Genomic DNA, 24932 nt, shown 5'->3' with positions numbered 1-24932 from the left:
TTATTTTATTTATATTATTAATCTTAATACAACATTTTTGTAATGAAATCAAGTAAAATTTCATTTATTTTAAATGTTGCTATGTTACTAGTATTACTTAACTTATTAATTAATAATATTTTTTTTTTAGTGTTTATACATTTTTATTCTGTTGTAGTGCAATAAACACAATAACAAAAAAAATGTCAGATATTACACTTTAATTACACTTCTGAAATTATATTTATTATTAATGCATTTATTGTTATAATATAATATACATGTTTTATATATTTTGTATAAATACATTAATTTGTTTTTTTTAGGTGTTACTAGACTACTAATGTTTTACTTATTTATTTGCATTTATGTTTTTTATATTAGTATTTATGAACTTATATTGTTATACTGTAGATTAACATATTTTAATACATACATAGACATCAAAATAGAGAAATATTGTACTGTTTCACTATTTGTGTGTGCTGTGAATTTTTAGGCATGGTGTATTAAGTAATTATCACAGTTTTGCCTAGCAACATGTTAAAGTCAATTCATTGAAATCAGCTGAGTTGAATCTGTGGCGTGCTTCACATGAGGAGCACTATTTGTATGAGTTTCTGCATTTGTAGAGCGTTCCAGATAAGTCACGTACAGAATGTAGTCCATGGTGGTTTGGATGCTGGTCCTTAGAAGTCACACACTATGTTTTGCAACAGAGCCGAGAGATTTGAGGGGGTTTTATTAAAAATAAATGTGCTGGGAGCTAATGGATACAGGAGCGTTCACACAGTGTGGAGACCCCCATGAAATGCAATTTCAAGTAAATGTGAATCTCGGGTAAATCTCTTGATGCAAGTTGACAGAATACTTTCCTTCTAGCCGTGTCCTCATACAATTTAATAGAAATGCTCCTATGAGAGAATCAACAGGTGCTGGAAGCAAAGCCGCCATCATTACACTCTCACCAACCAAACAATGCGGCATCATTTTCTCAGCGTATAGCGCAAATAGTCATGATTTTGTACTACACAACCTAATATATTACTGTTTTCTTTTTCTCCTGGTATCCTTTCATCATAATTTTTCACCTTCACTCTTATCCTAGGTTTAATCAACATGTGAAGGTGACACTTACGATGAAGCCTGTATTTATAATACATTATAAGGATATTCTTAAGGCATTATAATGAATGCATAATGCATTATAAAAAAACTTATAATATGTTGTGTCATCTTATGAACAGTTTTAATATATTATAATATTTACTTATTTGTGGTTATAGCTTTTAAGAGTATGATGATTTATAACACAATGAACACGTTGGATCCACTACTACTCATAGTTATAATGTATTATAAATCTCATATCTTGCCATTTTTCTGATGCCACTTAAAGCGGTCAAATACCACTAATAAGTAGTAATAATATTAATAATAATAAAAAAATTCTCTCAAACAGCCATAAGTCAGATATCAGATCAGTTGAATGTGTAATATGACACATTTGCTTTGAACTATTTTTATTGTAATATCAGTTTGATTATTTTGATGGTACCCTTTAGAGAGCTGATGATAAGTAACTCTGCAACTACATAACAACAAGCGGTCATTGGAGTATTAGTATATCTGCTACTGTAAATATATGCTAACACTTTATTGTGATGGTCAACCAACAGATAAACTGACTGTAATTGTCTTTGCAAGTACTTCAGCTTATTCTACCAGTCTGCTTACAGTCGATTGATTAAGGAGACCATCAAAATAAAATGTAACCATATAAAACATTGCATTTATTTCAGTTGGAGTATTAAGCTCAAATCAATTAATTAGCATTAGCTTCACAGGAACCACTCTAATAACACTCAACATCTAACCACTCACAAGCTGTAGTAAGATACTGTGCAGATCTTAAACAATGTCAAGAGATTATACAGTTGATTATACTGTAAATGAAGTATATATTTAATATAGTGTTCATTGTGTGTTATTATTAATCATACTCTTAAACTTATAACCACAAATACATAAGTATTATGATGTATTATAAGTGATGTTATGATTATTCATGAGTTAACATAACACATTATAAGGTTTTTTATAATGCGTTATGCATTCATTATAATGCCTTAAGAATACCCTTATATTGTATTATAAATAGGGCTCCATAGAAAGTGTTACCTTTTTTTTCACATGTTAAATTAGTATTTGTATGTTCCTAATGATAAAATCACTGCATCGTTCAGCCTCACTATCATAACCAATATTAAAGAAATAGTTTACCCAAAAATTACTTTTACAGTTAATTTACTTACTCTCATTTCACCCAAGCTGGCTTTTTATTCTTCAGTAGAACAGTCAAGAATAGTTTTTAGCTGAAACCGTGGTCCTTGGCGATTCATAAAGTGCAATTCAACAGCTACCGTCACTTTTGGAGTCATAAAAGAGCATATCAGGCAACACAAAATTAATACCTATGGCTCATAACACTTGAGGTATTATGAAGCAAAACAACTGGTCTGTGTATGAAACTGAACATTATTTACAACATTATTATACATTGATTACGTAAACGATCTGGTGAATCGGTTCATTTGAACCAGTTTGTTGAAAAGAGTCAAACTCTGTTTGCCAAAGCTCTCGATTACAGGTAATAATGTTGCAAATGCTATTCAGTTTCCTGCACAGACCAATCGTTTCACTCCATAAGACCTCAATATGGTTAGAAGCAGTGTTGGGGAGTAACTAGTTACATGTAACGGCGTTACGTAATTTAATTACAAAATTATTGTAACTGTAATTAGTTACAGTTACTACGAAAAAATGAGGAATTAAATTACAGTTACTTATGAAATTTTTAACGATTACAAAGGGGATTACATTTGAATTTTTACACGCATCCACATACAGATTTAACTGATTTCTTTCCCAAATTGCACTGACTATTCTGAGACATACCGCCCTAATAATTTCCGGGATGCGGAAATAGTCTGGTTCGTAGAATCCAGTCATAAAAACGAAATGCCTAACGCGGATGGAATATGCCACATTTTGGATGACTAAATCAAAAGTAGGTCAGTACACTTGAATCAAAACATGACATGGACTAGTGTCTGTGAATATTAAGCCCCAAAAGTGCAATATATGACTTGCACATTCTGCGTGTCTGTGGAAATCAGGTGCGGACTGGACACCGGGAGAACCGGGACAATTCCCGGTGACCTGGCAGCCGATTTTGTCCAACTATTTAATATCATTATTGTATAATTGCCTGCCGAATGCACTAAAGCGATCATTTGCGAATCCGCCATTTGATAATTAAATCTCTAATAAATCATGAATTGTTAGTCATGACTCGCGCGCTCTCCGCCCCTCCGCCAAACGGTTTGGATCAGACAGAGAGTAATCAATGCGAGAGAGAGAGACTATGGAAGCGCACAGCTGGAGCAAAGAAGCAGAACTACTGTTCAGGGTTTCAGGTCAGTTTCATCTGTAAAGATGCTTTTTTGTCTTTGTTTTTTTTATTTATTTAATCAAGCAGCAGCACGTTGCTCATCAGTCATCACTCAAAATACTATATAAAGGACATAATTATTATCTGTTGTAATGATACAGTAGTAATTTAGCTGAAAAAAAATCCGATTTTTTTTTATTGGTTTAGGAGGAGCTACGACAGACAACAACACAACTCTTACGAAAATTAACATTTTAATATTTAACTATAAATCCAGAGAAAATGGTTACTATTGTTTAACTGTGATAACCAAAAATGTAAAATTATTTTACAAATGTATTTATTTAAAAATAAATACAAATCCATTTGCAAAAAAAAAAAAAATAAACAAGGTTATTTTACTTTTATATAGGCTAATAAAAGCATGGTTAATTTTTGTAAGGGAAAAATATGACTCGTGTACAGTATTAGGATTTTTCTATAAAGATATTGTAGTATTGTAGAGTATTGTATTGTAAAGTATAGTTTTGTTCAATCTTGAGTATTAAAGTCATGAGAGAGATGGATAACAGGGCAAAATAAAGAGACTGAAGAGAAAAATGAAAGTGAAGGTGCAGTTCAGGAGAGAACTTTTAATTATTTTGCATGTCCCCAAATTAAAGATTTAAAATAGATAAAAAATAGTTTTGTCCATGAATTTGTTTGTATGAGTTTGAATTTTCCAGTCTGATTTTTTTCCCAGTCCACCCCTCCTGTAAATTAATGGCAAAGACATGGTTTCATTCACTACACATAGGACTACTGAAGCTCGCAGTGTTTTCAACCCCTGCCGCCTCAATATAGGAGTACACGAGCACATAAACATAATTTCTAGAACTGCTCTGTGTCACTTCATGTGCATTTTACTTATTTTGAGAAAACTATCATCATATACAAAGAGACAGCAGTTTAAAAAAAAACACCAATGTTTCAGGAGTTTAGTACACAGAATACGTCACATGCTTATTAGATAACTGTATTTAAGTTGATGTATATGCTTTTATTTATTATTCTTTAATTTTCACAAATTTAGAAAAGTAATCAAAAAGTACTCAAAAGTAATTAGTTACATTACTTTAATAAAGTAATTGAAAAAGTTACACTACTATTACATTTTAAACAGGGTAACTTGTAATCTGTAACCTATTACATTTCCAAAGTAACCTTCCCAACACTGGTTAGAAGCCATGAGTAATCATTTTGTCTTGCCTGTATATGCTTTTTGACTCTAAAGTGGTGGTAGCCATTGTCTTGCATTTTATGAATCACTAAGGACTACGGTTTCTGCTAACAATCTTCTTTACTGTTCTACTGAAGAAAAAGGATGGGGAAATTAGCAGTGAATTTATTAGGGGGTGAACTACCCCTTTAAAAACCAATGAAAAGAGTACATTTTTAACTCTTTTAAATAAGCAACTGAAAATGATCAAATCCCTCCTTTCTGTGGCGTCTTGTGCGGTGGTGCTGTAAGAGGGTAAATCAAACGCCGCACCTCTGACAGTGACACCTATTATCATCGATTATTCCTGCTAAAGGGAAAAGCCACAATGAATCACAGGGAGTTTTATATTCATTTTTACAGTGTGTGGGCTTTGCACAGGGTTGCTATTGGTAACCGCTCCATGTAATTCTTTTTATATGGCATTTTCTGCACAGGTGCCGCAGGTCCATGTGTCCATTACTGGGTTCACCTTTGTCACTTTGTCATATCTCGTGAAATAATTCTTAAAATAACATACACGCACATTGTTTTGGAGACGTTTTGATGCTCATTATTCAGCAGTTAATGTCCTGGCTTAGTGGTTAGCACACAGACTGACATGTTGAGCCGTGGTCCTCACGTGGGAGGCAGGGGTTCAGTCTCAGACGTGTCGGATCCCCTTCCACCTCCAGTCCAGCCTTTTATTAGGGATGATAATAGGCAGATCTATTTTGACACTCATCTGCTGTCACCTGTCAGTCACACACAAGGGTTGGAGAATTTATTTGGTGCCAGTACTGCAGAAAAATTGCTATCATTGGCTTCAATCTAGTACAAAAAAGATTAAATAATAGCAGTCTTTCTGTAGTTTTGGTAATGTCGAGCACTGGTGCTGAAGTACCTGTATGAAAAGTACCTAAGCTAACTATACTGAAGCTACTTAAAGGGAAATATCTCTGTAGAACAAATAATTTATATTAATCAGCATTTAATAATACATTTTTTATTTTTTATGACAAGAGTGCACCTGAAAAAAGAGTTTGTAAAAAAAAAAAAAGACTTCTTCAATGCATTTTTCTCTATCACACTTTAGAAATCATTAGAAATTATATTGTATCATATAATTATATTATATCACTTGAAAACGTAAAAATCTCAAAATCCATCCTTTGAAACCCATTTTAAAATCAGACATTGCATTACCATGTAAATGATACATCAATATCATGTTACAAAATGTTTTTCGTTCATGAATTATAAAAAAAATTGTTCAAACATAAGGGGTGACAGTTAAGGGGTTAATATACAAATAATAATATACAATAAAAATAATAATAATTAAACACAAAATTTAATTCATTTGATTAAAATTCCATATAGTTATATTTTAATACATCTAAATTAGTATTTTAATACTACTTAATTATGCAAATAGAGCATCAATCTAAATTAGAGTGACAACAGTAGTTTACACTGTAATATTATAAGGTAATATTAATGTTTTGTATTTACAAATCTAAAACTTAAAAAGGATAATTAAATTACAATCTAAATAATTTTGATATTATATTATAATAAATTGTGTACATCTAATATTTAATCTAAAATATTAATTTTATTGAAATATCATATTACTAATAAAACAAAATCATTCTGCAATTGTATTACTACTAGGGGTGTAACGGTACGTGTATTCATACCGGACCGTTTCGGTACAGTGCTTTCGGTACGGTGCACGTGTGTACCGAATGCAATTTTTTGTGTGCAGAACATTTTCGTGTTTCCAAACGAACATATTAAGTGGCGGAAGTATCCGCGTTCAGCGCAAATCCCGCCCTGCAGCTGATTCTAAGGCCGGTGACACTGCTTCGCGTTTTCTGTGTCTTTATACACCAGAATCGTGCCTGACGCTGTGCTGGTGCGCTGCTGCTACTGTAGGTGACATAGAGGGAGACCGCCAACAGACCAGACTCTTGTCTTCACGACAACAATATCTATAATTCATGTTGAGCATAAATATGAAGCCTACTGATAAAGCACACCGTCAACAGTATTGACGGCAAAATAGACTATGTTGGACAGGTGCAATATGCCAGTGTGTCACCGGCCTAAGGTTTTCAAAAGGCATCACGCGAGTGTGAACATCACTACAACTAGGAAAAAAATGATTGTAATTCAAACGCAGTTCCCGTCGGCATTTAAACAGACCTTTGCTCTTAATTCTGATCGGTCCAACCCAATAACGAAATCTGAGCAGGTCTAAAAACTGAAACTGTTGATGCTGCATTTTACACTTTGGAAAAGTTATATATATTTTTTAAATATGAGCAGGCCTACAAGCTGGGATTGGTAATGCTGCACTGTTATCATAGTTATTTATTTATATTTTTCATTATATTTTATTATATGATATTGGTTTGAGACTGAGAGTATTTTATTTAGTGGAGAACTTTGCAGCAGTATTTTATTTCTTATTCTTTTTTTATTTTATATATATTTTATTAAAAAGTATTTTAAAAATAGTGTAAACAAATTGTTAAAAAAAAGTTTATAGTAATAAACAACCTGCAGTTTAATGTTTGCATTTCTTTCCCTTACTGTACCGAAAATGAACCGAGGTACGTACCGAACCGTGATTTTTGCGTACCGTTACACCCCTAATTACTACTGATAATAAATTTAGCAATTGAAGCATTCATTTTCCATTTTAATTTAATTGTTCAGTATTTACTAATTAAAAAATGTAAAAAATACGAATTATTTTAAAATTATAATAAACAATTATAGTAAAAATAGTAATTAAATTATAATAATACATTTTATTAATATATTATTGATAATAAAAATACTGCAGTTAGAGCATAAATCTTAATTTGCCATTTAATATTTAATTATCTGAAATAAAAAATGTAATTGAAATATAATTTCTTTTATTAAAATATTATATTAAAGTATAGTAATAATGATACTCATTAATTCTGAAATTATATTACTACTAATTAAAAATAATTGTGCAATTGGTGCATGAATCTGAAATAGACTGAAAGCATTATTTTTCCATTGTAATATAGTATTAATACAGCTGTTTTTAGTAAAAAAAAAAAAAAAAATACAAAGAGAGCCAGCTATATATAGACATACAGTATGCTTCTCGAGTGCAGCGTTAATGAAGTGGATAAAGTCTAGTATTGCTAGCAAACCATGCAAAAAACGACACGCTTTTACTAACCATGATCAAGTGTTAACATTAGCTTTTACCCACATGTGTGTTACTCTATTGATGGTAGCGGCTCCTCACGTTCCATTGATTTACATAAAATTGCTCTCTGCCCCGAGCGACGTGCTCATCCTCTCTTTGAGCACCGGCTGCTAATGATGACATTAACGTAGCTGGAAACCTTTTTGATTATAGTGGGGGCGTGAGAGTGCGTGGGACATCACCTGTGGAATATAGATGTGCTCCAAATGGAAGTCAACTGAATAATTGCGTTGATTTAACCGTGTTCTTCCAGGCAACAGGAGGAAGAATAAAGAAGGAAAAGGCTAAAGCACAAACGGATGTTCGGTGTTTCTTTTTTCTTTTTTTTTTGCACGGTACAAAAGCGACGGAGTGCCGCCTGGAGGTGCACCTGGCGATTGAAAACAAAGTGATTGACTCTGGCCTCCAGATCGCCTCGGTGCCTTTGACAGATAGCGTCAAATACTGCCTGTGAAGACAGAACGCCCTTGCGGTAGTTAACGTCCAGAGAGGATTCGCACTTATTGATAGCTACACAAAAGGTGCTGAGCACAATGTCTGGCGAAGCCTCAACAAGCAAATAAAAATTGCTTTACTGAGCCTTCCAAAGCTTGCCAGAAGATTCATTTCTCGTCCTTTCGATTTATTCCAGCTAAAGTGTTTTTTCCCCCCTGCTTTTGTTCTTATCTGAGGCGTGGGTGCTTTGAATGTTTTGAAAGCGTTAATGAAAATGGAAAACTGAATTCATTTGAAATGATATGTTTCCGGTCAATTAGAAAGCACAATGCGGTAATTGTGAACATACAGCAGTGGTAATTTAACATATACGTTATGAGTTAACGTTATGAGTCCTTGGGATATTTGTCACTGACTGGTGATGAAAAGGTAATGCTTTGCAAGTTCTCAAGAAGGCGTAAATGTATCTATAGTGAAATAAATCACTTTCTTAATCAGTATTTTGTCATGTGTTCCAGCAAACATAAAACATCTTTAAACCAAGATAAATCAGTAAGTAGTTTTCAGTGAATGCATCCTTAAATTAAATAAAAATGTTTGTCACCCCATTTCCGGATTTTGTTGTTATTTTAAGCATAAATTTGACAATATGCTTAAAACAGGATAAAACTATTTACCAGTGTGAAAAAAAGAAAATTCTGATTAAAAAATGTTTTGCACTTTTTTTAGTCACTTACACATATTTGTACTGATCTTGACAATTATTGTAAATGAGTAGTTCACCCCAAAATGTAATATTGTCATTCCAAACTTATGACTTTCTTTATTCCATTGAACATAATCAGGCAAAAGGACAAAAAAACTCCATAAAAATATCTTAAAAGTAGTCCACATGACTCTTGTACTATATATTTCAAGTATTATTTTGTCGTTTTATGCTCAATATTAGTGTCCATGCAGTGGAAGTGTTCAGCTATATATAGACTACTTTAACTATGCTTTAATGATGCTTTTTTGTTATCTTCAATAACTTGCAAAAAGAAAGTCATATGGGTTAAAAAAAGCGTGTTATTTCTGAGTGAACCATATATACCTTGCAATGTCGGCTAATAGCCAGTTTTGTTTATCTGCTCAAGTGTCCGGTTTTACATAGATTGAATAAGTGTCTGTCGGCTGCCTGTGACCAAAAATATAATTATGCTTGCACTTAAGCTCGACAACTCTTCAGAAGATAAGAGTTTCTAGCTGCTCAAAGGATTCCCTTCAGTGGGCTGAAATATGAGAGGAAACTTCAAATAGAAGGAGTGCAAGGTTGAATAATTGAAAATGATGAATGCATAATGCTTTTTAAGCAGAGCAGGATGAAGCCTGTGTAAAAGATGAAGGTCTCGAGGATTGTGGCCGGGGCCACACCATACAGGACACTGCATTTGGGAAAAGTCTTTCGAATTTCCAGGACATAATGCATGAAAAATAAGGAGCCTTTTTTAATGCATAACTAGTCCTGTGCTAGATTAAAGCAGATGTGGCGACATGTATTAACATTAATGTGTGGCACTTCAGTTCTGCACCTGGTAATGACATCCCACTGGAGTTGGGTGAGGATGGACCGACCCAGTTGATTGTTGGCTGGTTGCTTCAGCAAGAGCATCATCAAAAGCAGACCGTTCTCACATAGCGCTTTTTCAATACAGCTCGGTTTAGAATAGAAAATATTATAGCTGTAAGGTAATAAATAATGTTCTCTTATGTTGTTGTTCATGTCCCCTCAATGTCAGCATAGACCTATTTTCATGTTTCATCATTTTTACCAAAACTTGAAAACTTGCTCTCCCTCACCAACTCTCCTTTACAGCCTCAAAACTGTAAAAAGGATTGCGAGTAGTGTTTCAAGTTGATTTTATTTGTCATTCTAAAGTACTTTTTTTAAGTGTCATGTACACTGTAAAATATTTGGAGTAGGATTTACTTGAAAAAAGCTTGGAAAGTTTTTTTTCACTCAGAAAAGGCTAATACATTTGCCAAGTAAAAGCCTAAACATAATTATTAGTAGGTTTCATTAGACATTTTTAAGTTAAGTTTACTTGGAAATTACCAGTTAATTTTGTTGACTCTTTGTTTGTAAAATTTACATTACAGTACGTAATGCTTATCATTGTAAAAAAAAGTGTACAAAAAAAAAAAAAAAACCATAATCTTTCTTTTGCAAATTTTGCACTCATGTATTTGAGGTAAAACTTAAGCATTGATTTAAATTTATACAAATTACAGTAACAAGGTAACACTGGAGAACCACCATGCTATTAAAGCATGTGGTTCACTTGCAAACATGCAAGTAAACATGTAGACAGGCTGTTATCCTTTTAAGATAATATTCCCACTCAATAAAATGAATAGCCAAGTGAACACAGAGACCTCAATACTTGGTACACCACACACAATGACGGTAACAATCAGTGAATAGTGTTTGAGTATGAATGGGTTATTTAGAGTAGAAAATAAACTCCAGGAGTCACAGAACAGTATATTACTAAAACAAACAACAAATAACAACTAAACAACTAACAACAAAAGCAACCATAAAACAGTGTACATTTTTAATGATTCATGCCCCATTGCATGATGGGAAATATAGGATCATAACTTTGGTATTAACTCAAAGAATCCTTGTAAACCTAACAAACAGTTCCAAGTAAAACATACTTATTTTTATTTTTTACGGAAATTTCTACTTAGGCAGTTCCACTTGAATTTACTTATGTATTTAAATACAATAAATGAAAACAAAACCTCAAGTACCTTATTGAATTAAACGTGACATTTTGAAGTAAAAAGACAAAATAGTATTTGTTTGTAAAATTTACTTAACTGATGCTATATTTACAAGTGCAAAAAAATAACTTTTTACAGTGTAATGTATAAGGTGCTTTCTTTAACGTATGTACATATTTAAGTATTCTATTTTTAATATGCATGTATTATTGTTTTAATATTTTTATTATTATTATTAATTATTTATTACAATCTCTTAATATCAAATGAAGATCCATTGCTAGAAGTCAATATCTAATAAACATATATTAATTTGTACTGCTTTCAGTTTTATATTACTCTGCAAACACTTTTGAAGATGTTTTCCTTAAGACTTTTTATATAAAGCAACTTTAAAAAAAATATCTTTTAAAAGTTATATTATTTCAGTAGGCTTTGCTTTATTTCTCTGCCATGTTTTGAAAGTGACGAAAAAGTGACGTGACATTCAGCCAAGTATGGTGACCCATACTCAGAATTTGTGCTCTGCGTTTAACCCATCCGAAATGCACACACACAGAGCAGTGAACACACACACACACTGTGAACACACACCCGGAGCAGTGGGCAGCCATTTATGCTGCGGCGCCCGGGGAGCAGTTGGGGGTTCGATGCCTTGCTCAAGGGCACCTAAGTTGTGGTATTGAAGGTGGAGAGAGAACTGTACATGCACTCCCCCCACCCACAATTCCTGCCGGCCCGGGACTCGAACTCACAACCTTTCGATTGGGAGTCCGACTCTCTAACCATTAGGCCACGACTTCCCACGACTTTGTGATGATAAAACAGTCACATGGATTGTGAATAGTGTTTTATGTTGACTTGTCAAATTTATATGTAATAAGTTGCCCCTTAAAAAACTTAATTTTAATTTCAAACTAAAAATATATTTTATTTTATTTTATAATTTTTTAATTATACATTTTTCATTTTTTTTTCATTTTATTTACAAAAGAAAAAAAAAATCATAGTTATTATTAGTACTTATTTTTGCAATATATTTATTTTTCCATATCATTTCGCTCAGAAAGGGCTTGTTTACTTGATTTTGTTTGTTGTGTCTCTCTGCCATTTTTAGTCTGTCTTTTTTTTTTTTTTTCCTAAATCTGTCTTTCAGTTCCATGCGGAGGAGTTCTGACCATGCGTCGCGGGACCATTCTGTCTCCGGGTTACCCCGATCCCTATGACAACCATCTGAACTGCATTTGGAAGGTCTTTGTGCCGGAGGGAACCGGAATCCAAGTGAGACAAAACTGTCAAAAAAAACAAAAACATTTTTCCCTTTTTTGTGTGCATGTCTTCTGAAAACAAGTAGTGGATTATGATTAGTAGAAGTGTGTTTGATTACTTAAAGCTCGTCGGAGGATTAACATATTCTCAAGGGAATCCCATTATTGTTAGTTTGCTTTATTAATGAACTTGACATATTACTGAATATTACATTTTTGCCCTTATTTACAACTTTTGAAGTTTAAGCATATACTACTGCATTTTATAGTTATGCAGTATTTTATACAGGTAAAAAAGTTATTAATTTATTAATGGTCAACATATGTGCTGCAATGTACAGAAGTGGTTCTCATCTGGTTTTGCTTACATTGGGCATCAAACACAGTACCAGGATTGTTTATCGTTATACTGCTTAGGCCGAACATTATGCAAAATTATCAACATGATATAAACTGAATAGGAAAATTGTGTAAATACAAAAACAGACAGCATAAATGTGATTCATCATCCAAACACATGGAACAAGCACTGAACCAAATGTTGATTTAGAATTAGTCACCAAGTGACAGATTTTGCCATTTGATTGAAAACACAGCCTTTGACGTCAATGACAAAAGAGATGAGAGGTGTTTTCTCCTCGTTTTAAAGCTTTATAAGCCTATTTATTTAATTATTGCATGATTATATAACTATTTTCATTTTATTTTATGCAGTTAACATTGCCTTTTTTCTGCCATACATTTTACTGTCAGACCAAAAGTGGCTTATTTTTATTTAGATTTATATAATAAATATTCATCATGTAATCGTTCAGCTGTGGAGACAAATTAATCAAATATAGGTCTTGAATTCAACCCAACTCGCCAATCCTGTCACAATATTTACTCATTATTAAAATAAACATGTCAATTTGACAGACTTCACCCAGAACTTTAGAACTTTATTTTATATATTTTGTAATTTTTTTTTTTTTTTTTCCTATAGATCACAGTTGTGACTTTTTCCACCGAACACAACTGGGACTCTCTAGACTTTTACGATGGTGTCGACAGCAATGCTCCACGACTAGGGAGCTATTCAGGTAAGATGGAAACCATGTGTTTTTCTCCCTAAATTTGATATTGTTTTCCAAATAAGCCAAGCACACCATGTTGACTTTAATATATTCTGCAAATACAACTGTCGGGCATTTATCCCTGGTGTCATTATTTTTTTTGCACACTCTAGTCAGTCTAAGAAACTCAGTGTATCGCATCTGCGAAATAAGACTATTTCCTGACTTTCATCTAGAGATTTGTTTTGTCATCCAAAGCACATCAATATTTGAGCTGTCGTTGGAATCATGGATCAACAGCTTTATGAGCAGCAGGAGTGAACTCCAAGTTTTCCTGGTAGGAGTAAGAGTAGGAGACAGAATGATATCAGTGTAGTGCTGAAAACTAAGTTTAGTTTAGTTTAGTTTTTATATGAACTTTTTTCTATCTGTTATGTATTTATTTTTCTTTCTACATTTTTCTTTTACATATCTTATGTTTTCATATCTTTTCCATATCTTTTTTCGCAGAGACCTCAGAAGTGAAAGACAGGTTTTATCTATTTTCCTAAATATATTTATTTTATTTTAGAGTTTAATTTATTTTTTATTTTAGTTTATTTTTATACATTTTTTATATTAACTTTTTGCAATGTTGTTGTTGGTTTTTTTTTCTTTTTTCACAGAGCCCTCAGAAGTGAAAGACAGGTTTTAACTATATGCCACAATCTATTTATTTATTAATGTATTTATTTTTATTTTTTTAACTTTTGGTGTAGACTTTTTATAGACTTTTTTTTCTTTGCATTTAATTTTTTGTTTTATTTTTGTAATCTGTTAGTGGTTATGCACTTTTTGGTTATTTTACTTTTTACATAATTTTTATAATTTTTTCTCAGGAGCCCTCAGAAATTAAGGTGATTAAATATGATAAAGTGATTTTAATTATTTGCCATGATGTCCTCTCAAAGGTTTTATTTTATTTTTTTGTGTATATGTTTATTTATTTAATTTTATTCTTTCTGTTAGTTACCATATCTTTTGGTTCAGAAAAGGCTTTTTTTTGAAGGTTTTGTTTGGGGTTGTGTGTGCCATGTTTACTTTTTACTATCTATCTATCTATCTATCTATCTATCTATCTATCTATCTATCTATCTATCTATCTATCTATCTATCTATCTATCTATCTATCTATCGGAAAGGCCTTTTTTCCTCTTGATATAGAGTTTTACAGACTTTTTGTTTTCTCTTTAAAGTAGAAGACAGAATGATATCAGTGTAGCGCAAGTGACTCAGATCGAAAGAGCCCTCAGAAGTGAAAGACAGATTTAAATTGTTTGCCAGCGTATCCCCTCAACCGGGCGCAAGCATCACGTCAGCCACACAAAGCTAAATAAATATTCGGTGACCTTATAGCGGGAGCCATCCCTCTCAGACAAAGCATTAAATATTGTTGACAGTTTGACGTTTAATCTGCTCGGAGGACAAATGAAAGATTAAAGGAAGTTATGGGATGGAGACGCCTCGTGCATAAAGAAGGTGGAATGGCTGCAGACAAAATATGCTGAGATGCTCTTCGTGTGGGAAATATGGGACCACATCGGTCTAAATTCCCCTGCGGTTAAGACTGCAAGTGTAATGCCTGCCTCTATTCGTCACAACCTCTTTAGCACTGAACGTCAGCAACCGCTCGACAAATAGCCCATCATCTAGACTCCAGAGTTGCTACAGAGCATCGCTCTGCTTGATGGAGGTCACCGCAGGTTGACAAAACTGCAATAGGTCTGATCTGTCTTGTTGTGTGTGCAGCTGTAATGTCGCAATGATTAGGTGGACGGCAGCGAGGTGTGACCCAACTTTAGTGGCGACGCCACTTCATCTGTCGACCCGGCGACTAGATAAAGCGCTGACATACGTGACAGAGCTGAATGACAAGCATAGAAGCCTCGTGAAGGAATGTGAAAATCCCAGCAGGATTGACTGCACCTGTACGAAACAATGCACTGTTATGTCAAGCAAACGCTAATTATTTTCTGATGCTAATTCCTTTAGGGACCACGATTCCACCCCTGCTGAACAGCACATCCAACAACCTGTTCCTCACCTTTCAGACTGACATGAGCATTTCTGGAGCTGGTTTTCACCTGGAATATACAGGTATGATGACTGTTCACCTCTGCGGTGAGAACGCAAAGCACGGTTTCCTATGGAAGTTAAATATGAAAGTGACTTTATTTAACAATTATAATTGTTATAATTGTTTCATTTCAATCCTGAGATTATATCTCACAATTCAGATTTTTTTCTGAGAACAAATTCCAAATTGTGAAGGGGAAAAAAATAAAACAGAATCGTGAGACATAAGCGCAAAATTAGGAGATTTAAACTTTTAATTTTGAGAAAACAAATCTGAAGAAAAGTCAAATATAATGTGATATATAAACTAATACTTGAAAGAAAAAAAATCTGAATTGTGAGAGATGTTTTATTTTTATTGTGAGTTTATATCACACAATTCTGAGTTTATATTAGCAATTCAGATTTTTTCTTTCTTTCTCAGAATTGTGAGAAAAAGTCTGAATTATAGTCTGCAATATAAACAACTGCAGCAAAAAGGTCAGAATTGTGAGATAGAAAGTTGCCATTACCTTTTTTTTTGTTTATATACATTTTCCTTTTTTCAGAAAAAAAAATTCATAGTTCTCATAATTCTGTGTAAAATTAAATTATTAGAATTATCAAAAAAAAAATATTAAAAATTACAGTTATTACAATAGTATATTCTCTCATAATGTTTTATAATTACTGTAGATCTAATATGAATACAATTGTATTATAGTTATTGTTATTATTAATATCACTGGTGGTATCTGGATATTTCAGCAGCAGCATTAGACATTATCTTATTAGATGTAATGTTTACCATTATATCGCAGTTCAAATTGCAATCACAATATATACCAAAATAATCAAAATATACATTTCTGACAAGGCTGAACTGTCAATAAGAGATTTAAAGTGCCCCTATTATGGATTTTTGAAAATGATCTTTCATGCAGTGTGTAACACAGCTCTAACATCCTGCAAAGTTTTAAATCTGAAAGTGCACAGTGTATAAAGATATTGTCTCTCAAAAAGAAGAGTCGACTCACGAGTCATTTTTAAAATGAATCCCAAGCCATTTCCTGTTGACATCAACATGAATCATTAGCATATTGCCCGCCCACTTGTTGGTCTGTCCAGGTCGGTCTGAATGAAAATGCTAATTAAATCTTTGCCACTACATGCCGCTTTTGCAGTGGTAAAAATAGCTTTTTCCTGGTAACGCTGTACACAAAACAGCACTGTGCTCACAAACACTGCTTTATCAGCCATTACAGGCAAGATGTAATAAAAATGAGATCAATTGGACCAATCACCACAGATTAGTGTCACGCAAAAGGGGGGTTTAAAAATCGTTTGGGGGTCGTTGAGCAAGTAAGGTAAAAATAAATGCATATTATAAGACAATGAAAGTGTTTTCTGACCTTGTATGCATGTCAACCTGTTGTTAAGGACTCCCAAAACCAAAATTTGAACTTTTCATAACCCATTATAGGGGAACTTATAGTAACTAATAAAAAAAGTTTAAATAAAACACTTGTAAAAGTTGTCTTTATTTTATACATATATAAACATAAACATTATGATTCTTTTATTCGTTTTCCTGCATGTCATTTGACCATTAACCAAAAACTGAGAATGTGTGAACGTGGTTTTAGATATTAACTGAAAATCTGAGGGTGTACTTCAAGAAAATCTTTTGTCCAAGTGGTTCGGCTGACAAAGAACGTTTCGGAGCCCTGCCACAGGCAACCACAAATGAATTGAATTTAACTGCAACATGAATCACGCAACATTTGTCATGACTCATTTCTCTCACGGGGCTCCTTTGCATCTCGCAGTGTAAACGCAAATCAATTTCCATTTGTGTTGGGGAACAGTCACATTCTGACAAATGAAGAGAGTTTCATGTGTCCTAAGCAATAGGTTTGGACTCCTGCCCAGAACCTCAAACCCCCAGCAACGGTGTGAAAGTGGGCGACCGCTACTTCGTGGGTGATGTTGTCTCGTTCCACTGTGAACAAGGATACACTCTAAAGGTGGGTGATTTCATATGATAATATGGCAGTGATAGCTTAGCGCTATCAGCTTCAAATGCTCACAGACTTTTGCACTCGTTCTAAAAAGCTTTTTGGCTGCTCATTTTGGCAATTCGCCATTGTTGCTTCGGTAATTGGCAGTGCGTTAAACAGGTGACTTGTTTTCAGAAGAGTGACATTCAATCAAATGGCATTTGTTCAATTACGAGCACTTGTATGTCCCAGAGGGTGATTTTTAGTTTAACTTTTTGTTTTTCTTTTTGAAGGGCGCATTAAAATGTCTTTTTTCCTATGAATCATGTTTATTTTTGCTACTTTTCAAATGTCTTTTGTGTGTAGATGTGATTGTTTTTACTTTTGTACCACACCCAGACTTCTGATCTTAAAATAGCAAAATGTAAAATAGCAAAAAGCATCATAAAATATGAATTGAGATATTTTTTAAATTATGAAAATCTAAACAATTTAGCATTTTACTGTTTTCGGTTTGTTTGTTTATTTATGTAAAAAAGATTACAACTTTCTGTTAGTTCTCTACCTTGTTTTTCCCAAATTGTTCTCCAAGTTATTTATTCTTTTTCAGAGGTTAACTGTCATTGAAAAGCTTGAGATTCAATATGATTCACATGATGTGTGGAAAGGAAAAGGTGCATTTGTGATGCATTTTTCTGTCATTTCCATTCTTTTTTTTTGTAAAATTATGCAAGTGTGGAATCATTATTTGTGTGTTTTAGGGTGCATGTGCTTAGCATGTTCAAAATTAAATTATATGAAACGTTTGCAAATAAATATTTTGGGGTGTTTATTTGGAATGCAGAAGTACTAGCCATGAAATTAGCCTTTGCGTGTTCAAAATGTCATTTTTGTAGCTACTTTTTGTCAAGAAGTGTGAATCTTTGAATGTGAATAATATTTATTTGAGTGTATGTAGAATGCATTAAATGCTAGTTATGAAATTAGCCTTAGCATATTTAAAATACATTTTTTGTTGCTGCTTGTGGTAAAATTATGCAAAAAAGTGTGGAAAAGTATTATTTAGTTTAGTTTATTTTTAATGCATGAAACAATAGCTCTGAAACGAGCCTTAGCATGTTTAAAATGTCAGCTGTTATTTTGTAATTTGATCCAAAAACTGAAAAACATGTAGTTGTGTGTATTAAGAATGCATGAAATGTGTAGCAGTCTATGTAGCTGTAATTTTCAAAATGAGAAATTAGCAAAAACCGTATATAAACTGTAAGTTAATTATGCAAAAAATATTTAAATATTATTTAGTTGTGTGTGCATTTAGAATGCATGAAACAATAGCTGTTAAATCATGTACACAGTGTAATTTCTGTTTTGAAAAATAATCCAAAGAGTATGAAAATACTGTGTATATTTAGAATGCATAAAATGCATGCTATATGACATTAGCTGCAGCGTGTTTAAAATATCACTTCCGCCACATGAGTTCATTATATTTCAGGCAAGAAAACAAAAAGGATGTATGTATACTGATGGTAATAGACAAACTTATAAAGTTTTTCTAAAAACAAAAACAAAAAAGAAATAAGAAAAGTACTAAGGTGTCCATAGCTGAAGAAGCACCTTAAAGTTCAGTGTTTGATTTTCTGTTCCTCTGTGCGTTTTATTCGATTCATTCACAGTACCAAGGCTTTGTTATTTTTGCCCTCATGTCATACGTGGAAGTGCACGTTGAATGATACATTTCCTATGAGTGATTCATCTTCCTTCAGAATTGGTGAGAGCTTCTTGGAAAAGTCAATATCTTTCTTCATTTCCACTCGTTGCAGGGAAGTGCATATATAACCTGCATGCCGGGGCCTGTCAGAAGATGGAACTACCCAGCGCCCCTTTGTCTTGGTATGTTTTATTTGCAGTCATTTCTCCCCGTTTGGCCTTTTCAATGAGAGCATTACCATTGCTTTACTTCTCCGTTATCGCAATTCTTCAAATTAGTGTCTCGCAACCACCTTATGTTCCTGTTAGCTGAGGAGTTTTTACCGTTTCATCTTATTTGATTTCAATGTAGCAGCTGTTTCATCACCGAGCCGTGGTCTGTTAGAGCTCTATTTAATCAGATGGACTATGAAAAAGCTTTCTTCAGGCTAGATCTTTGAGGTCCTGTTCAGTCGAATATTTTTTTTCATTTTCTCTTTTGTTGAAATCTATTAGCCTTAAACCCTTCTTCCATGTCTCATGATTCCTCGCGGCTATAACACCATCGCTCATGAGTTACTGGCCATCTAGCTAATGCTGTTCATCCAGAGCGACTTACAGTCTGCTAATAGCAGTGACAGACGCTGCAGGACCTCGGGTTAAGCGGCCTGCGTGACAATGCAAAACAACTGCGCAAGTTTACTTCTCTGACTAGATATGGCTGTAAATGTATGCAAATGTGGGTAGATCTTTAGTATCATTAAAACATTAAAACATAAAAAGTGATGTTCAGTACTATAAAGGTCATTATTTACTGGACCTGAGCTAAAATGAACTAATAATGAATAGTTGTATTTTCATAAGGTAAAGTTTTCACAGATTCATCAATAGTTATTTGAACTATGACCTTGAAAATTTGAATGTGTTAATAATAGGTTGTTGTTTGGCTCTATTTTGAAGATTTTAAGTTAATCAATGGGGGGGGTTGGGGGTAGGTCTTTCACCTGTATCCAAAATAATAAAAAAATATCAATTGCATATCAACAGAAATTTCTACAGTATTGCTGCAAATTCACACATTCATTATTTATATCATCTAATATTTTTGCAATTGAGTTAATTATAACATTATATACATTTATTTATTCACTTCAAAATTTAATTCTATTTTAAATCCATTTTAATTTAATTTCAAAATTAAAATAGAATTCCATTTTAGTTTCATTTTCATTTGATTAATTTCCAAATTAAAATGCCATTCCATTTTCATTTCATCAATTTCAAAATTCAAATTTCATTGCATTTTAATTCTACTTCCCTAAATTTAGGAATTGAATTAAGATTTAAAAGTTAATCCTCAATTGAATTTACAATCTTGAATTTGTTCCATTTCATTTGATTTGATTTGCGTGTAGCAGCTGTTTCATAACAACCATGGAATATAGAAATGTTACTAATGGAAGCTCCGATGAACATTTGCAAACTTGTTGGTCTTGTTACATATTGACTTTAAATAGATCATGCACTTGAAAGAAACAAGGAAGCTATCTTGTATTGAAATCTATATCTTTCATTTCATGCATATACAAATTTCATTAACGTCTTTTAGTTTAAGAGAATCAAAACATCTTTATGAAGGGTGTGTATAAGTCTACTTTAGTACCAAGTGGAAACCCACAATATATCAGAGAACAAAAGTAGCGAAGCAGTTCTCAGATTCCATGTTTATTTTTTTTCAGCAATAATCTAAGACTAATTTGATCTCAAACTGATTAACAGTAGCAGAAGTCATAACTCCACCACCTGCTTGATGTCAATAAGTTTCTTCAACAGTGCATCGTAATATGATAGTTAAGCATTGTGTTTTTTTATTCAAATGTCATTCCAATTAGAGTCTACTTCCTTAAATTCTAAAATTGAATTTGTTAAGCTCAGATGAAATTATTTTTGAATTTATACTATTCTTCTAATTTGATTTTGTTGTAGCCACTGTTTCATACCAGCCATGTTTTTATACAAATTTCTTTCAATTTCAGTTCTTCTTCCTTAAATTCAGGAATTTAATTTGGAAAGAAAAGTAAAGCTGAATCTAATTTAGAATGTAGCACAAGCCACGGCTGTGGCTGAAGAGTGACACTTGAAGTTTAATTGATCCGGGCTACTGCAGTGTAAATAGAAGATTCAATGTTCTCTATTGACATTTCAACTGCTGTTCTAAAGTACCGTAAATGGACACAGCGAGTCCAAGAGGCCATTCATTACACGTTTGCCAATAAGAAGAATGCAAACACAATTAAGCGCACAGGGGGATATGCACACACTCTGAAGTAAAATCAAGGGACTATACGTCAGTCTTACATGCTTCAATATTGGCCTTTTGGTCCCATTGAGTTCTGGTGGTGTTAATTTAAAAAGTCATTATGAGAAAACATAACCCATGTATCATTTTCTCCCAACCTCAAAATGAATGCAGCACATTTATTCCATTGGCATTTGAAAGTATTTCTTATTGCACATCATTGCATTTTTGTTTATAAGTACCAAGAACACAGGGCTTTCTTATATGTGCAAATTAGTTTATTTTGCATATCACTAGATTCCATAATGGAGTTTGGACTTGATGAATATCTGTTTGATCATTTTTTTATTGTTACCGGTATGAGGTACAGTATTCTGTGCATGCCGTCTTCACTGACTCTTGTCTTTTAAGCTGAGTGCGGCGGATTCCTGTCGGACCTGAATGGAGTCATCCTAAGTCCCGGCTTTCCTGGAAATTACCCCAGTGGACTTGACTGCAACTGGACAGTTAAACTTCCTGTTGGATTTGGTCTGTATCCTGTAACTTTTGAGTTCCATTTTTCTTCTTTTTCCCCAAATAAGATTTAATTTATATCTCTAGACAGAATGAGATTAAATGTAAAATCTCCTGTCTTAGATGTTTCTCCCGAAGAAAAAGACCTCAGTAAGCTCACCTCATGTGTTTCCTCTAGAGTTCATGAACATCCAGTTATCTTATTAAGAACTCAAATATTTCTCAATAAATTCTCCCAAGACCAAAGGATCTCAGATGACATCATCGTAAACTAAAACCAAATCCATAAAAAAAAATGTGTTACTTAAAAGAAACATCAAATTAAATAAAATATAAGAAATGTTAGTTGCTATGCACATTTGTAGTTTTCATTTAGTTTAAGTAGAAGTACTAAAATAAAAACTAAAACTGAAATAAAAAAGTAAATAGACATTAAATATATATATATATATATATATATATATATATATATATAATTACTAAAACTTTCAAATGGAAAACTATAAAATCTAAAAATAAAATTAATTAAAAATAATAGTATATCAATGACATTAAAATAACATTGGTGTTATCCACATTCATTGAAGACCGCAGTACTCTTACCGTATGTGAGCTATTGTGTTATTTCTATACGTATTTCTACTTTGGAAGGGAAAAACATCTTAGGCAAAAATGGTAGTCAATGAAAAGTAAATAAAAGATTATGAGACAAAGCAAATTTAATTTTTGCAAGATGTAAGGCTTATTTTTGCTATATAAAAAAGTAATTGAATAGCAATGATTTATAATTGGAATATTGTGTTTCTTGAAGCTGCAAGTCATGGATTGTTTTGTTTGAACTTTCCAAGTTTACCTTCAGGTATCTCATTGTTAAAATGTACTGTGTCTCTCCTCCTATTGTTTATGATCCAGGGATTCACCTACAGTTCCTCAACTTCTCCACGGAAGCTGTGCACGACTATCTTGAAGTCCGTAGCGGGACCCTGGACTCGGGCTCGGTGATCGATAGGTTCAGTGGGCCCGTTGTTCCAGAATCTTTCTTCAGCACGACCCACGAGACCAGCTTCTTCTTTCACAGCGACTACTCGCAGAACAAACCCGGTTTCCACATCACCTACAAGGGTAAGACGGATTAGACGTGCCCACGGCCATTACTTTCCCTGTCGATACGGACACACACCATTGGATCCTTTCTCACAATAACAGGATAGGCAATATAACCAATTGTTCTTTTTGAGTTCAGTTCAAGTCAGTGGATCTCGGTAACATCCACGTTCAGGCTAGTGCAGCTCCAAATGCAAAACTACATCTTTCCAAAGTGTGCTAGTTGGTGGGCTGCCTGAATGACTGATTGGTCTTAACCCGAAAGCCCTGTATAATTAGGCTGGTTTTAGGAATGTGTACAGCTGTTGCTCTGGTGCTTTAAAGAGGATACATTTAAAGACCCAGCTTTTCTGAAAGGATTTAACCCTGCAAACAGCTAAAGCTCAGCATGCTAATTAAAAACCAGCTATAAAATACCAGAATTAAAAATGATACACTACTGGTCTACACTTTGGAATAATTAAGATTTGTAAAAATGTTTTTCAAAAGATATGTTAATAAAATATTATGAAATAATATTAGAAATGTTAAAATAACTGTTTTCTATTTAAATATATTTTAAAATGGAATTTATTTCTGTGATGCAAAGCTGGATTTTCAGTATCGTTATTCCAGTATTCAGTGTCACAATTTTTGAACAGTTGTATTTTAGCTTTTTTAATATTTTTTTTTATATATATCTATTTGAATATATTTTATTATTTTAAAAGCAGCTTGAAGCTGTGGAAGGGCCTTTTGAATTTCCTGCATAATAAAATGGTCATTTTCAGTAAACTAGATACAGTATAATGGGTTCATTTGGATGCTTTGATTTTGAGATTTCTTTGACTTTATTAACAGTACTTTATAATTATTTATATACTATTATAAGATGTATAAATATATTGAATTGGCATTTATTTCTGTGTTTTCAGTTTTCAATTTAGTTTTAGTAATTTAATGTTCTTTTGTCATTATTTACCCCGAACTTTTGAGTCACAGGAATTAATTCAAATTTGAAATATATTACAAGCAAACAAACAATAAATAAATGGTAATAATATTAACAATATTGCTGTTTTACTACATTTTTGATCAATTGTTGCCTAGACTTAATTTCAAAAGCATAAAACAAATGTAGTTATTCCAAACTTTCTAATGGTAGTGCATTACTATAAATGAGTTAACATCAGTGTCTTTTAATTAAGATGCACCATTTTGCTGTGTCATATGTGAAGTTTGTCATTGGTGGTTTGTTCTGTGAGGTTACTAATGATGTTATCTCTAGGGTACCACAACTATATAAAAAGTTTTTTTTTTTTTACATTTTTAGTATGTAACCATTTGTGCCACGGACATGAATTTGTGCACCTTGCTGATGTGGAGAGGTTTGCTTTTGCTTTTGCTAAATAATTGTCCAGTTTTCAACTGGCAGTAACCTAGAAAACCCTAACTGCACATGGCAATGCCCCAAGAACCGCTCAGAAGCAACTGTATTGTGTTTTCAAGTCTATTTTTATATTCCACCCCTTGTGCCTTTCTGGTTTACACAGCAGGAATCTGTCAGTACTGACTTTATGATTCCCGAACAGTGAGATGTTCCTCGTCCCTTGAGAATGTCTTTGGGTTATTGAAGTAAAAAATAGAAGCTCTCATCCTCAGTGAAACCGCTTCCTTTGACACAGCACAGAAAGGACCTTGCTTTTCAATATTAGTCACAAAATATTTCCTGCTTCTGTTGTTGTTATTGTGTGTGTGTGGTCAGACTACTAAGTTTAGACATTAAACATTT

The 24932-nt window shown here is 33.1% G+C and overlaps 1 protein-coding gene across 2 annotated transcripts in view; it reads left to right on the top strand.

The window, feature by feature from the left end:
* Positions 1–24932, top strand: part of LOC132158888 (CUB and sushi domain-containing protein 3-like) — a 254569-nt gene that overhangs the window by 151913 nt on the left and 77724 nt on the right. For both annotated transcript variants that reach the window (XM_059568503.1, XM_059568502.1), the window contains exons 35-41: positions 12296–12420; positions 13393–13489; positions 15494–15598; positions 17465–17583; positions 19380–19449; positions 21956–22072; positions 22970–23179. In XM_059568503.1, the coding sequence (XP_059424486.1) occupies positions 12296–12420; positions 13393–13489; positions 15494–15598; positions 17465–17583; positions 19380–19449; positions 21956–22072; positions 22970–23179 (843 nt within the window). The remainder of the gene's footprint in view (positions 1–12295; positions 12421–13392; positions 13490–15493; positions 15599–17464; positions 17584–19379; positions 19450–21955; positions 22073–22969; positions 23180–24932) is intronic.

Source organism: Carassius carassius, chromosome 15 (assembly GCF_963082965.1).
Source record: "Carassius carassius chromosome 15, fCarCar2.1, whole genome shotgun sequence".
Lineage (NCBI taxonomy): Eukaryota > Metazoa > Chordata > Actinopteri > Cypriniformes > Cyprinidae > Carassius > Carassius carassius.
The sequence above is the reverse complement of the archived record's forward strand: the minus strand, read 5'-3'. Positions and strand labels throughout refer to the sequence as shown.